The sequence below is a fragment of the Heptranchias perlo genome, chromosome 43 (assembly GCF_035084215.1).
Source record: "Heptranchias perlo isolate sHepPer1 chromosome 43, sHepPer1.hap1, whole genome shotgun sequence".
In the NCBI taxonomy this organism is placed as follows: Eukaryota; Metazoa; Chordata; class Chondrichthyes; order Hexanchiformes; family Hexanchidae; genus Heptranchias; species Heptranchias perlo.
The window spans coordinates 5,274,944-5,289,395 of record NC_090367.1 but is presented as its reverse complement, the minus strand read 5'-3'; the positions used below and the strand labels follow the sequence as shown (position 1 = coordinate 5,289,395).

General features: G+C 47.7%; 1 protein-coding gene across 2 annotated transcripts in view; it reads right to left on the bottom strand.

Annotated features, from left to right (window-relative positions):
- Nucleotides 1–621: 621 nt before the first annotated feature.
- LOC137306462 (ependymin-like) overlaps nt 622–14,452 on the bottom strand; it is a 45,951-nt gene continuing 32,120 nt past the window's right edge. For both annotated transcript variants that reach the window (XM_067975689.1, XM_067975690.1), the window contains exons 5-8: nt 9,931–10,068; nt 7,385–7,565; nt 2,946–3,033; nt 622–777 (exon numbers count right to left, since the gene is read on the bottom strand). In XM_067975689.1, the coding sequence (XP_067831790.1) occupies nt 702–777; nt 2,946–3,033; nt 7,385–7,565; nt 9,931–10,068 (483 nt within the window). In that variant the 3' untranslated portion in view covers nt 622–701. The remainder of the gene's footprint in view (nt 778–2,945; nt 3,034–7,384; nt 7,566–9,930; nt 10,069–14,452) is intronic.

The window sequence follows — 14,452 nt, the reverse complement described above, 5'->3', positions numbered from 1 at the left end:
ACTGGTTAGGCCTCAGCTGGAGTATTGTATCCAATTCTGGGCACCACACTTTAGAAAGGACGTCAAAGCCTTGGAGAGGGTGCAGAGGAGATTTCGTACAATACCACCAGAGATGAGGGGTTTAAGTTATGTGGACAGACTAGAGAAGATGGGATTGTTCTCCCAGGGCAGAGAAGGTTAAGGGGAGATGTAATAGAGGCGTTCAAAATTGTGAGGGGTTCAGAGAGTAGAAGGGGAGAAACTGTTTCCAGTGGTAGGAGGGTCTGTAATCAGAGGAAAGTGATTTAAAATAATTGGCAAAAAAGCCAGAGAGATGATGACAAGAAATTTTTTTTACGCAGCGAGTTGTTATAATCTGGAAAGCACTGCCTGAGAGGGCGGTGGAAGCAGATTCAATAATAACTTTCAAAAGCGAATTGGATCTCAAGTTAAAAAGGAAGAATTTGCAGGGCTATGGGGAAAGAGCAAGGAGTGCACGATGGGCCGAATGGCCTCCTTCTGTGCTGTATGATTTTATTATGAACTGATCCTGGGCACCACGCAGGTAGTTTACTGGTGTCATATAATTTCTCTGGAAATGAGACTGGGAAAGTTTACAACCCCAATAAGCAGGCAGGCAGATGATGTAATTATTCTTTATTACAATAAATCAGATGGATTCTTGTATTGTACCAGTTCCACGAGAGAATATTCTCTCAGATTCAATTCAGATTATTGCACTCTGAAGGAGGGAAGAACACAGAAGGATCCTTGATCCCTGTCGTCAAGTTATTGAACCTAGAAATTAAAATAAAGTACAGACTTGCATTATACAGTGCATTATCACATCTCTCAAACAGCCCAAAGTTCTTCACATACAATGAAGTGTTTGTTATGTGGGCAATCACAGCAGCCATTCTGAGCCATTAAGATCCCACAAACAGCAAATGAGATGATTGACCAGTTAATCTGTTTTTGGTGATGTTGATTGAAGGAGAAATGTTGGGCCCAGGGACTGGGGAGAACTCCCCTGCTCTTCTTCCAACAGTGCAATGAGATCTTTAACATCCACCCGAACAGGGAGACGGGCCCTCGATTCAGTGTCTCATTGAAGAAAATGTGGCAACAACAATAACTTGCGTTTATACAGCACCTTTAACGTGGTAAAAACATCCCAAGGCGCTTCACAACAGCGTTATTAGACAGAAATTTGACTCTGAGTCACACAGGGAGATTTTAGGACACGTGACCAAAAGCTTGGTCAAAGAGGTAGGTTTTAAGAAGCATCTTAAAGGAGGAGAGAGAGGCGGAGAGGGAGTTCCAGAAATTAGGGACCAGGCGTCTGAAGGCACTGCCGCCAATGATGGACCGATGAAAATCGCAGATGCGCAAGAGGCCAGAATTGGAGGAGCGCAGGGATCTGAGAGGTTGTAGGGCTGGAGGAGGTTACAGAGATAGGGAGAGGGCGAGGACATGGAGGGATTTGATAACAAGGATGAGAATTTTAAAATCGAGGCATTGCCAGACTGGGAGCCAATGTAGGTCAGCGAGTACAGGGGTTCAGAGTTTTGGATGAACTCAAGTTTACAGAGGGTGCAAGTTGGGAGACCGGCCAGGACAGCCCACTTAGGTACTACACTGGGGTGTGTCATAAGAACATAAGAAATAGGAGCAGGAGTAGGCCAATCGGCCCCTCGAGCTTGCTCTGCCATTCAATAAGATCATGGCTGATCTGATCCTAACCTCAAATCTAAATTCATGTCCAATTTCCTGCCCGCTCCCCGTAACCCCTAATTCCCTTTACTTCTAGGAAACTGTCTATTTCTGTTTTAAGTATGGGCTCAAGTGCTGGAGTGGAGTTTGAACCCGTATCCTTTACGTCTGTAATGCATTCCCCTCCTCCCCCGAGGATTTTCTCCTATGCTTTCCCCCCATCTGATGCTTTACTCCCAAGCACTAAGGAGGAAAATTTGCACCTGAATATTCTAACAGCCCTTAGCTGAGTTGGGTACAAAGACTTTACAAAGACTTTTTTTGCCCAGGGTCTGTGTGGTGTGAATTAAGCTTGCTGACCTTTTTGATAATCCATACTCCACACATCACACCAGTCCCGGGAGCTGGGCTCAGAAGCACATGCCTTACAGTGACACTGTCTCATTGTTCTGAACAGTGAATTTCAGGGGATCGGTTTTGTAGAAAAATGAAACACGAGCTCCCTCTGGTGGCTCAGCTGGCTCAGTTTGGCATGATGTGGAGATGCCGGTGATGGACTGGGGTGGACAAATGTAAGGAATCTTACAACACCAGGTTATAGTCCAACAGTTTTATTTGAAAATCACAAGCTTTCGGAGCTTACCTCCTTCGTTAGGTGAGTGAAGGGTTCTAAAAACGCATAGCATATATTTGGCTGGGAGACGATCACAGCAATCAAAGGTGTTGTTGGTGTTCAGACAGGTTAGCCACGGAAAACATTACATCCCAGTATACTGAATACACAATGGATCAGATTACAAAGACAGAGAGAGAAAGAGACCCGAAAGGCAGAGAGAGAGAATGTCCAGTTGTATTAAAAACAGATAACTTTTTTTTCCCGCTGGTGGGGTTACGTGTAACGTGACATGAACCCAAGATCCCGGTTGAGGCCGTCCTCAGTCAGCCGTTGCTCAGTAAGTAGCACTCTTGCCTCGGAGTCAGAAGGTTGTGGGTTCAACTCCCACTCCAGAGACTTGAGCACATAATGCAGGCCGACACCCCCCGTGCAGTACTGAGGGAGTGCAGTACTGAGGTGGCATCTGTTGAGAGAAATGGGTTCAGCTATATTACTGCCAAGAAGCAGCTTGCCAACATTCACTATCTGGGAGTTGCTGCCTGTATCCCCGTGAGAGTCGACCCCTTCAGAAATCGGGAAATAGAGCACTGGAGGAGGAGGGTAAAACAAACACAGGAAAACGTGTAATCAAACTCACGATTCCAAGTTCCATCCGCCCTCCTTGTTCTGGAGGATCACAGACACGAGGAGACAACCGAACTCCGTGACGGTCAAACTGTAGAAATCTGAAAAACAAACCAACGGGATCACATCAACAGAGAATTCAAACCAATAGGATCACATCAACAGGGAATTCCAACCAATGGGGTCAGATCAACAGGGAATTCCAACCAATGGGGTCAGATCAACAGGGAATTCCAACCAATGGGGTAAGATCAACAGGGAATTCCAACCAATGGGGTCAGATCAACAGGGAATTCCAACCAATGGGGTCAGATCAACAGGGAATTCCAACCAATGGGGTCAGATCAACAGGGAATTCCAACCAATGGGGTCAGATCAACAGGGAATTCCAACCAATGGGGTCAGATCAACAGGTGAGGTGCCTGAAGATTGGAGGGTAGCAAATGTTGTGCCTTTGTTTAAGAAGGGCGGCAGGGAAAAGCCTGGGAACTACAGACCAGTGAGCCTGACATCTGTAGTGGGTAATTTGTTCGAGGGTATTCTGAGAGACAGGATCTACAGGCATTTGGAGAGGCAGGGACTGATTAGGAACAGTCAGCATGGTTTTGTGAGAGGAAAATCATGTCTCACGAATTTGATTGAGTTTTTCGAAGGGGTCACCAAGAAGATAGATGAGGGCTGTGCAGTAGATGTGGTCTACATGGACTTTAGCAAAGCCTTTGACAAGGTACCGCATGGTAGGTTGTTACATAAGGTTAAATCTCACGGGATCCAAGGTGAGGTAGCCAATTGGATACAAAATTGGATTGACGACAGAAGACAGAGGGTGGTTGTAGAGGGTTGTGTTTCAAACTGGAGGCATGTGACCAGCGGTGTGCCTCAGGGATCGGTGCTGGGTCCGCTGTTATTTGTTATTTATATTAATGATTTGGATGAGAATTTAGGAGGCATGGTTAGTAAGTTTGCAGATGACACCAAGATTGGTGGCATTGTGGACAGTGAAGAAGGTTATCTAGGATTGCAACGGGATCTTGATAAATTGGGCCAGTGGGCTGATGAATGGCAGATGGAGTTTAATTTAGATAAATGTGAGGTGATGCATTTTGGTAGATCGAATCGGGCCAGGACCTACTCCGTTAATGGTAGGGCGTTGGGGAGAGTTATAGAACAAAGAGATCTAGGAGTACAGGTTCATAGCTCCTTGAAAGTGGAGTCACAGGTGGATAGGGTGGTGAAGAAGGCATTCGGCATGCTTGGTTTCATTGGTCAGAACATTGAATACAGGAGTTGAGATGTCTTATTGAAGTTGTACAAGACATTAGTAAGGCCACACTTGGAATACTGTGTACAGTTCTGGTCACCCTATTATAGAAAGGATATTATTAAACTAGAAAGAGTGCAGAAAAGATTTACTAGGATGCTACCGGGACTTGATGGTTTGACTTATAGGGAGAGGTTGGATAGGCTGAGACTTTTTTCCCTGGAGAGTAGGAGGTTAAGGGGTGATCTGATAGAAGTCTATAAAATAATGAGGGGCATAGATAAGGTAGATAGTCAAAATCTTTTCCCAAAGGTAGGGGAGTCTATAACGAGGGGGCATAGATTTAAGGTGAGAGGGGAGAGATACAAAAGGGTCCAGAGGGGCAATTTTTTCACTCAAAGGGTGGTGAGTGTCTGGAACGAGCTGCCAGAGGCAGTAGTAGAGGCGGGTACAATTTTGTCTTTTAAAAAGCATTTGGACAGTTACATGGGTAAGATGGGTATAGAGGGATATGGGCCAAGTGCAGGCAATTGGGACTAGCTTAGTGGGCGACATGGACATGTTGGGCCGAAGGGCCTGTTTCCATGTTGTAAACTTCTGTGATTCTAGGGAATTCCAACCAATGGGGTCAGATCAACAGTGATGGAGAGATCTTCTTCCAACCGTCTGCAGTAATGGACTAAATGTCTATCAGGTCAAAAGTCAGTCACCAGCAGCCCTGAACCCCGAGTGGGTAATTGCTCCATATGGTGTGGTGCAGATCGAACCTGCACTCGTCTGATCACAAAATTACAAGACAGATACAGATGAGGACGGTCATTCTGCCTCCTTAATTCGTCTATTTAGATCAACTCCAGTCACTCCCATCTCAGCATCAACTGTTTCTTCAATGATTCTAGGTTTTTAGCCCCAGTCCCCGACCAGGAGACCATTCCACGTGTCAATTATTGTGAAGAATTTCCTGATATCGCTCTGAAATTCCCCTTTCCCCAGTTTGACCCGGTGTTCCCGTTGTCCTACTGTCACAGTTTAGTTTAGTGTGCTGGATTTCCCTTTGGTATATCATTTACTATCTGATACACCTCCTTAAAGCTGAAAGGCCCAAGTTTCTCCAGTTGTTCCTCATAACTCAGTCCCTCTGAGGGTGGGCCTCAGCCTCATGGTTCTTCCCTGCACCACCTCCAAGGCTTGAATGTCTCCCTTGTGTCTCGGTGACCAGAACTAGTGACCATTCTCCTTGGGTGAGGGATACATGCGTTCTCTGGTTCCAAGATGATATACCTTGGCGATAGGATATTAACGCCAAGATTCACAGTCAGTAATACAAGGTGTGCAGTACTCCAGGGATGCTGGTAATAATTGATCAGCCCACTTGGCTCACCGATGGGAGCTGAAGAACACATCTGTAACTGGGAGCTGGAAATCTTCTACTCGGCTGCAGATAAGCAACACCCTAACAGGTAAGGTGGTCCTATCTGGACTAGAAGCAGGAAACTTACTAATGCTTGGGGCTGGAGAGCTGGTTGAACTCCAGCAATACGCTGCACACACTTGGCAATCTATGCCTCAGCTCTTGCCAAGATGTGCCTGCTACTTCCTCTGAGCTTATATAAGTGTGAAGTGTCCTTACAGGGAGATTGTGTGCACTCCTTATCAGGGCAAACAGAAACTCTACCGACGTGGAATTCGCGGTGGTTCGGTTTGAAGGCCATGCAGCCTGGTGATAGGTTTACATCACGTTACATCGAAACTGCAGCTCAGAAACAGGCCATTCGGCCCAACTGGTCCATGCCGGCATTTATGCTCCACAAAAGTCTCCTCCCTCCCTACTTCATCTAACCCTATCAGCATATCCTTCTATTCCTTTCTCCCTCATGTGCTTATCCAGCTTCCCCTTAAATGCATCTATTCTATTTGCCTCAACTACTCCTTGTGGTAGCGAATTCCACATTCTTACCACTCTTTGGGTTAGGAAGTTTCTCCTGAATTCCCTATTGGATTTATTAGCGACTTTTTATATTTATAGCCTCTAGTTTTGGACTCCCCCACAAGTGGAAACATTTTCTCTACGTCGACCCGATCAAACCATATCATTATCTTAAAGAACTCCATAAGGTCACCCCTCAGCCTTCTCGTTTTTTTTTAAAACAGAAAAGAGCCCCAGGCTGTTCTGCCTCTCCTGATAAGGATATCCTCTCAGTTCTGGTATCATCCTTATGAATCTTTTTTGCACCTTCTCCAATGCCTCCATATCCTTTCAATAATATGGAGACCAGAACCGTACACAATACTCCAAGTGTGGTCTAACTAAGGTTCTATACATGTTTAACATAACTTCTTTGCTTTTCAATTCTATCCCTCCAGAAATGAACCCCAGAGCTTGATTTGTCTTTTTTATGTCCTTATTAACCTGCGTTGCTACTTTTAGTGATTTGTGTATCTGTACTCAGAGATCCCTCTGCTCCTCCATCCCATTTAGACTCTTATTATCCAAGTAATATGTGGTCTCCTTATTCTTCCTACCAAAACACACCACCTCACACTTATCCACATTGAAATTCATTTGCCAATTACACGCCCATCCTGAAAGTTTCTTAATGCCCTCTTGCATTTTGACACATTCTTCCTTTGTATTAACTACACCCCCCAATTTGGTGTCGTCCGGAAATTTTAAAATTGTACTTCCGATTCCCAAATCTAAATTGTTAATGTAAATTGTGAACCACAGTAGTTCCAGCACCGATCCCTGTGGAACTCCACTTCCCACCGTTTGCCAGTCTGAGTAGCTACCCTTAACCCCAATGTGCCAGTTGATCAAACAAGAGGTAGAGCACCAAGTCATACAAACCAAAGAGGTCCCAAACTCGATCTATGCTCTGTGCTAAATTAGATGGATTTACAATTGTCCTCAGTATTATGAAGGGAAAGACCAACCAGGGTTCCTGCTCCTAACTGTAATTCAAAGATCTCATCTGCTAGAGGACAATGGTTAGACATTGGGTGAGGCCAGACTGCCCTGGGGAAGTGATACCCTCCAAAGTGGCATATTCTGTGTCGCCTCGCATGTGGAGAATGGTCAGTTGGATGAGGTACCCGGAGGGCACCTGATGCGCATGAAACTTTACCCCAGTCTGAGTGAGTGAGAGGAGGTGAGAGAGACAGAGAGAGTCAGGGGCCACCTTTAAACTTACCATCGCCAATCGCAAAAGTCCAGGTGTTGGCGAGTACCCCCTCCCCTGGAGCAGAGGATCCTCCGATGTAGACCTGGCCACTGAACGTTGCATTCTGGGGGATTGCAATCTCAGGGAATGGAGTGCGGAGAGCAGACTTCTCGCAGGTCCTGTTCTGGGGGTGGAATCGATACATGATGGCCTGCAAGCAGGGAAAGAGAGCCAGGTTAAACAAGTGTACTTCGCTACACTGTCCAGTGTGGTATAACTTGTAAAGGCCAGAGTCCCAGGTACAGAAACTCCACAGACACCAGAACCCCCAGGTACAGAAACTCCACACAGACCAGAACCCCCAGGTACAGAAACTCCATACAGACCAGAACCCCCAGGTACAGAAACTCCATTCGGACCAGAACCCCCAGGTACAGAAACTCCATACAGACCAGAACCCCCAGGTACAGAAACTCCACACAGACCAGAACCCCCAGGTACAGAAACTCCATACAGACCAGAACCCCCAGGTACAGAAACTCCATACAGACCAGAACCCCCAGGTACAGAAACTCCACACAGACCAGAACCCCCAGGTACAGAAACTCCATACAGACCAGAACCCCCAGGTACAGAAACTCCATACAGACCAGAACCCCCAGGTACAGAAACTCCACACAGACCAGAACCCCCAGGTACAGAAACTCCATACAGACCAGAACCCCCAGGTACAGAAACTCCATTCGTACCAGAACCCCCAGGTACAGAAACTCCATACAGACCAGAACCCCCAGGTACAGAAACTCCATACAGACCAGAACCCCCAGGTACAGAAACTCCACACAGACCAGAACCCCCAGGTACAGAAACTCCATACAGACCAGAACCCCCAGGTACAGAAACTCCATACAGACCAGAACCCCCAGGTACAGAAACTCCACACAGACCAGAACCCCCAGGTACAGAAACTCCATACGGACCAGAACCCCCAGGTACAGAAACTCCATTCGGACCAGAACCCCCAGGTACAGAAACTCCATACAGACCAGAACCCCCAGGTACAGAAACTCCATACAGACCAGAACCCCCAGGTACAGAAACTCCATACAGACCAGAACCCCCAGGTACAGAAACTCCATACAGACCAGAACCCCCAGGTACAGAAACTCCATTCGGACCAGAACCCCCAGGTACAGAAACTCCATACAGATCAGAAACCTCAGGTACAGAAACTCCAATCGAACCAGAAACCTCAGGTACAGAAACTCCACACAGACCAGAACCCCCAGGTACAGAAACTCCATACAGACCAGAACCCCCAAGTACAGAAACTCCACACAGACCAGAAACCTCAGGTATAGAAAGTACATACAGACCAGAAACCTCAGGTATAGAAAGTACATACAGACCAGAAACCTCAGGTATAGAAAGTACATACAGACCAGAAACCTCAGGTATAGAAACCGCATACAGACCAGAACACCGATACAGACCAGAACCCCCAGGTACAGTAGGTTAGTGGTTATGTTACTGGATTAATATTCCAGAGAATCAGAGTACAAATCCCACCAGCGCAGTCTGAGAATTTGAATTAAGTTTCAAAAAATCTGGAAATAAAAAGTTGGTATCAGTAAAAGTGACCATGAATTTGTTGGATTGTTGTAAAAACCCAACTGGTTCACTAATGTCCTTTTAGGGAATGAAACCGGCTGTCCTTTCCCAGTCTGGTCCACATGATTCCTGTCCCACATTGATGTGGTTGAATCTTAAGTACGCCCTGAAGTGGCCAAGCAAACCAATCAGTTGTATCAAACCACTACACCACCACCTTCTCAGGGCAACAAGGGATGGGCAATAATTACTGGCCTTGCCAGTGACGCTCAGGTGCTGAGAAGGAATAATTCTGTGCTGGGAGAGCCCAAAATATCCAGACAATCGGAAGTAAAATTTGTGCACAGAAAATGCATGTACACTCAATATTTTTAATAGAATTGTCGATTGCTCACACAGAATCAAAACAAAGGGTAGTCTCCAGGTGAAGCAGAGTTAGAGGGCAGGGCAGAACTGAACCCACGCTGTACCTACACTGGGAGTGTTTGATGGGACAGTGTAGAGGGAGCTTTACTCTGTACCTAACCCGTGCTGTACTTGCCCTGGGAGTGTTTGATGGGACAGTGTAGAGGGAGCTTTACTCTGTACCTAACCCGTGCTGTACCTGCCCTGGGAGTGTTTGATGGGACAGTGTAGAGGGAGCATTACTCTGTACCTAACCCGTGCTGTACTTGCCCTGGGAGTGTTTGATGGGACAGTCTAGAGGGAGCTTTACTGTGTCGAACACGGGTGTGCTTGTTGTTGACACTGGACTCCCAATGGAAAATATCCCCACACTTACATCCCTCCCCTTGATTCACACAAAAAGAATGGCCTCCTTATGTGGTGTCAGATTCTTTCATCAGCCGAGGTTCAGAAGCAGGTCACTTGGGTGGGTTTATGGCCAGCAAAACGAGGGAGGGGAACTCAGAGAGAAAACGTATTTAAAGTTAAAAACCAGACCCACATGGTGCCTGTAAACTCACCTGCTCAAATAGGAAGAACTCCTCCACAGAAATAAATTTCTCCACTCCAATCATCACTTGTTTACCAAAATAAACTCTCTTTTGAACAGCGTCGTAGGAGAATCGTCCAAACTCCAGAAAGGGTTTGCTCGGATCAAGCTTTAAAAGAAGAACAGAACAAGGAGGGGAATCCTGACAGGGCAATCAATTCATTCTTAATGAAAATGCAACTCTTTTTCCCCCCCCCCCCAGTGAGTTAATTGAACTCCCACGAGGTGGGATTTCCGAATTGGAGCTCAGAGTTTCAGAGTATTAGTTGACCTACTCCGGAGGTTATTTCTGTTGCTGTACCCCATTATATGTATTTTTTAAAAAATAATTCTGCAGTGAGAGCACTGAATTCTTATGGGTGCCTTTCGCTGAGATTCAGAAATTAGGACAGACCATCCCCTGAGAGCACGTCAGTATTAGCAGAGTCCCCCGGGGAGGGCGTCAGTTTTAGCAGAGTCCCCCGGGAGGGCGTCAGTTTTAGCAGAGTCCCTGGGAGGGCGTCAGTATTAGCAGAGTCCCCCGGGAGTGCGTCCGTATTAGCAGAGTCCCTGGGAGGGCTTTAGTATTAGCAGAGTCCCCCGGGAGGGCGTCAGTATTAGCAGAGTCCCCCGGGGAGGGCGTCAGTATTAGCAGAGTCCATGGGAGGGTGTCAGTATTAGCAGAGTCCCCCGGGAGGGCGTCAGTATTAGCAGAGTCCCCCGGGAGGGCGTCAGTATTAGCAGAGTCCCCCGTGAGGGCGTCAGTATTAGCAGAGTCCCCCGGGAGGGCGTCAGTATTAGCAGAGTCCCCCGGGAGGGCGTCAGTATTAGCAGAGTCCCCCGGGAGGGCGTCAGTATTAGCAGAGTCCCCCGGGGAGGGCGTCAGTATTAGCAGAGTCCCCCGGGAGTGCGTCCGTATTAGCAGAGTGCCTGGGAGGGCTTTAGTATTAGCAGAGTCCCCCGGGAGGGCGTCAGTATTAGCAGAGTCCCCCGGGAGGGCGTCAGTATTAGAAGAGTCCATGGGAGGGCGTCAGTATTAGCAGAGTCCCCCGGGAGGGCATCAGTATTAGCAGAGTCCCCCGGGAGGGCGTCAGTATTAGAAGAGTCCATGGGAGGGTGTCAGTATTAGCAGAGTCCCCCGGGAGGGCATCAGTATTAGCAGAGTCCCCCGGGAGGGCGTCAGTATTAGCAGAGTCCCTGGGAGGGCGTCAGTATTAGCAGAGTCCCCCGGGAGGGCTTTAGTATTAGCAGAGTCCCCCGGGAGGGCGTCAGTATTAGCAGAGTCCCCCGGGAGCGCGTCAGTATTAGCAGAGTCCCCGGGAGGGCGTCAGTATTAGCAGAGTCCCCCGGGAGGGCGTCAGTATTAGCAGAGTCCCCCGGGAGGGCGTCAGTATTAGCAGAGTCCCCCGGGAGGGCGTCAGTATTAGCAGAGTCCCCCGGGAGGGCGTCAGTATTAGCAGAGTCCCCCGGGAGGGCGTCAGTATTAGCAGAGTCCCCCGGGAGGGCGTCAGTATTAGCAGAGTCCCCCGGGAGGGCGTCAGTATTAGCAGAGTCCCCCGGGAGGGCGTCAGTATTAGCAGAGTCCCCCGGGAGGGCGTCAGTATTAGCAGAGTCCCCCGGGAGGGCGTCAGTATTAGCAGAGTCCCCCGGGAGCGCGTCAGTATTAGCAGAGTCCCTGGGAGGGCGTCAGTATTAGCAGAGTCCCTGGGAGGGCGTCAGTATTAGCAGAGTCCCCCGGGGAGGGCGTCCGTATTAGCAGAGTCCCCCGGGGAGGGAGTCAGTATTAGCAGAGTCCCCCGGGAGTGTGTCAGTATTAGCAGAGTCCCCCGGGAGGGCGTCAGTATTAGCAGAGTCCCTGGGAGTGTGTCAGTATTAGCAGAGTCCCCCGGGAGTGCGTCCGTATTAGCAGAGTCCCTGGGAGCGTGTCAGTATTAGCAGAGTCCCTGGGAGCGTGTCAGTATTAGGACAGTCCCTGGGATTATCTCAGTATTGGGACAGTCCCTGGGATTATCTCAGTATTAGCAGAGTCCCTGGGAGTGTGTCAGGATTAGCAGAGTCCCTGGGAGTGTGTACACTAAGAGCAAGAGGATAACTAAGGAAAGAGTATGGCCTATTAGAGACCAAAAATGTAAACCATGTGTGGAGGCGGAAGGTGTGGGCATGGTTCTTAATGAATACTTTGCCTCCGTCTTCACAAAGGAGAGGGATGATACAGGGATTGAAGTTCAGGAGGAGGAGTGTGAAATATTGGATGGGATAAACATAATGCCAGAGAAAGTATTAAGAGGATTAACATCTTTGAAATTGAATAAATCACCAGGGCCAGATGAAATGTATCCCAGGCTGGTAAAGGATGCCAGGGAGGAATTAGCGGAGGCTTTAACAATCATTTTCTAAACTTCACTGGATACAGGTGTAGTGCCAGAGGATTGGAGGACTGCTAACGTTGTACCATGGTTTAAAAAGGGAGCGAAGGATAGACCGAGTAATTACGGGCCAGTCAGCCTAACCTCGGTGGTGGGCAAATTATTGGAATCAATTCTGAGGGACAGGATAAACTGTCACTTAGAAAGGCGCGGATTAATCAAGGACAGTCAGCACGGATTTGTTAAGGGGAGGTCGTGTCTGACTAACTTGATTGGATTTTTCGAGGAGGTGACAAGAAGGATCGATGAGGGTGGCGCAATTGATGTAGTCTACGTGGATTTTAGCAAGGCTTTTGACAAGGTCCCACATGGCAGATTGATCAAAATAGTAAAGTCCCATGGGACCCAAGGGAATGTGGCAAATTGGCTCAGTGGCAGGAAGCAAAGGGTAATGGTCGACGGGTGTTTTTGCGACTGGAAGGCTGTTTCCAGTGGGGTGCCGCAGGGCTCGGTACTCGGTCCTTTGTTTTTTGTGTTATACATTAACGATTTGTACTTAAACGTAGGGGGCATGATTAAGAAATTTGCGGATGACACAAAGATAGGCCGTGTGGTTGATAGTGAGGAGGAAAGCTGTAGACTGCAGGAAGACATCAATGGGCTGGTCAGATGGGCAGAAAAGTGGCAAATGGAGTTCAATCCGGAGAAGTGTGAGGTAATGCATTTGGGGAGAGCAAACAAGACAAGGGAATACACAATAAATGGGGGGATACTGAAAGGTGTTGAGGAAGTGAGGGACCTTGGAGTCCATGTCCACAGATCCCTGAAGGTAGCAGGACATGGAGATAAGGTGGTTAAGGCGGCATATGGGATGCTTTCCTTTATTAGCCGAGGCATAGAATATAAAAGCAGGGATGTTATGCTGGAACTGTATAAAACACTAGTTAGGCCACGGCTTGAGTACTGCGCACAGTTCTGGTCACCACATTACAGGAAGGATGTAATTGCACTAGAGAGGGTGCAGAGGAGATTTATGAGGATGATGCCAGGACTGGAGAATTTTAGCTATGATGACAGATTGGATAGGCTGGGGTTGTTTTCCTTGGAACAGAGGAGGCTGAGGGGTGATTTGATTGAGGTGTATACAATTATGAGGGGCCTAGATAGAGTGGACAGGAAGGACCTATTTCCCTTGGTGGAGGAGTCAATAAGCAGGGGGCAAAGATTTAAAGTGATTGGTAGAAGGATTAGAGCAGAAATGAGGAAAAACTTTTTGACCCAGAGGATGGTGGGGGTCTGGAACTCACTGCCTGAGAGGGTGATAGAGGCAGAAACCCTCAACTCATTTAAAAAATACCTGGATATGCACCTGAAGATCAGTGAACTGCAAGGCTACGGACCAAACGTGTGAAAGTGGGATTAGGCTGGGTGGCTCATTTCTCAGCTGGTGTGGACACGATTGGCCAAATGGCCTCCTTCTGTGGGTGAATTTTCTATGAGTGTGTCAGTATTAGTAGAGTCCCTGGGAGTGAGTCAGTATTAGTAGAGTCCCTGGGAGTGTGTCAGTATTAGCAGAGTCCCTGGGAGTGTGTCAGTATTAGCAGAGTCCCTGGGAGTGTGTCCGTATTAGTAGAGTCCCTGGGAGTGTGTCCGTATTAGTAGAGTCCATGGGAGTGTGTCAGTATCAGCAGAATCCCTGGGAGTGTGTCCGTATCAGCAGAGTCCCTGGGAGTGTGTCCGTATTAGTAGAGTCCCTGGGAGTGTGTCCGTATCAGCATATAGTATATAGGCCTCCTAATAGTTGCAACTCTGCTGGAAGAAGTATTAATCAGGAAATAGTCGGGGCATGTAATAAGGGAACAGCTATAATTAATGGGGATTTTAACTATCATATTAACTGGACAAATCAAATTGGGCTGGGCAGCCTTGAGGAAGAGTTTATTGAGTGTATTAGGGATGGATTTCTTGAGCAGTATGTAACTGATCCTACAAGGGGGCAAGCAACCTTGGACCTGGTCCTGTGTAATGAGCCAGGATTAATTAATAATGTCCTAGTTAAGGATCCCCTGGGAATGAGTGACCATAACATAGTTACATTCCATATCCAATTAGAGGGTGAGAAGGTTGGGTCTCAAACAAGCATACTGA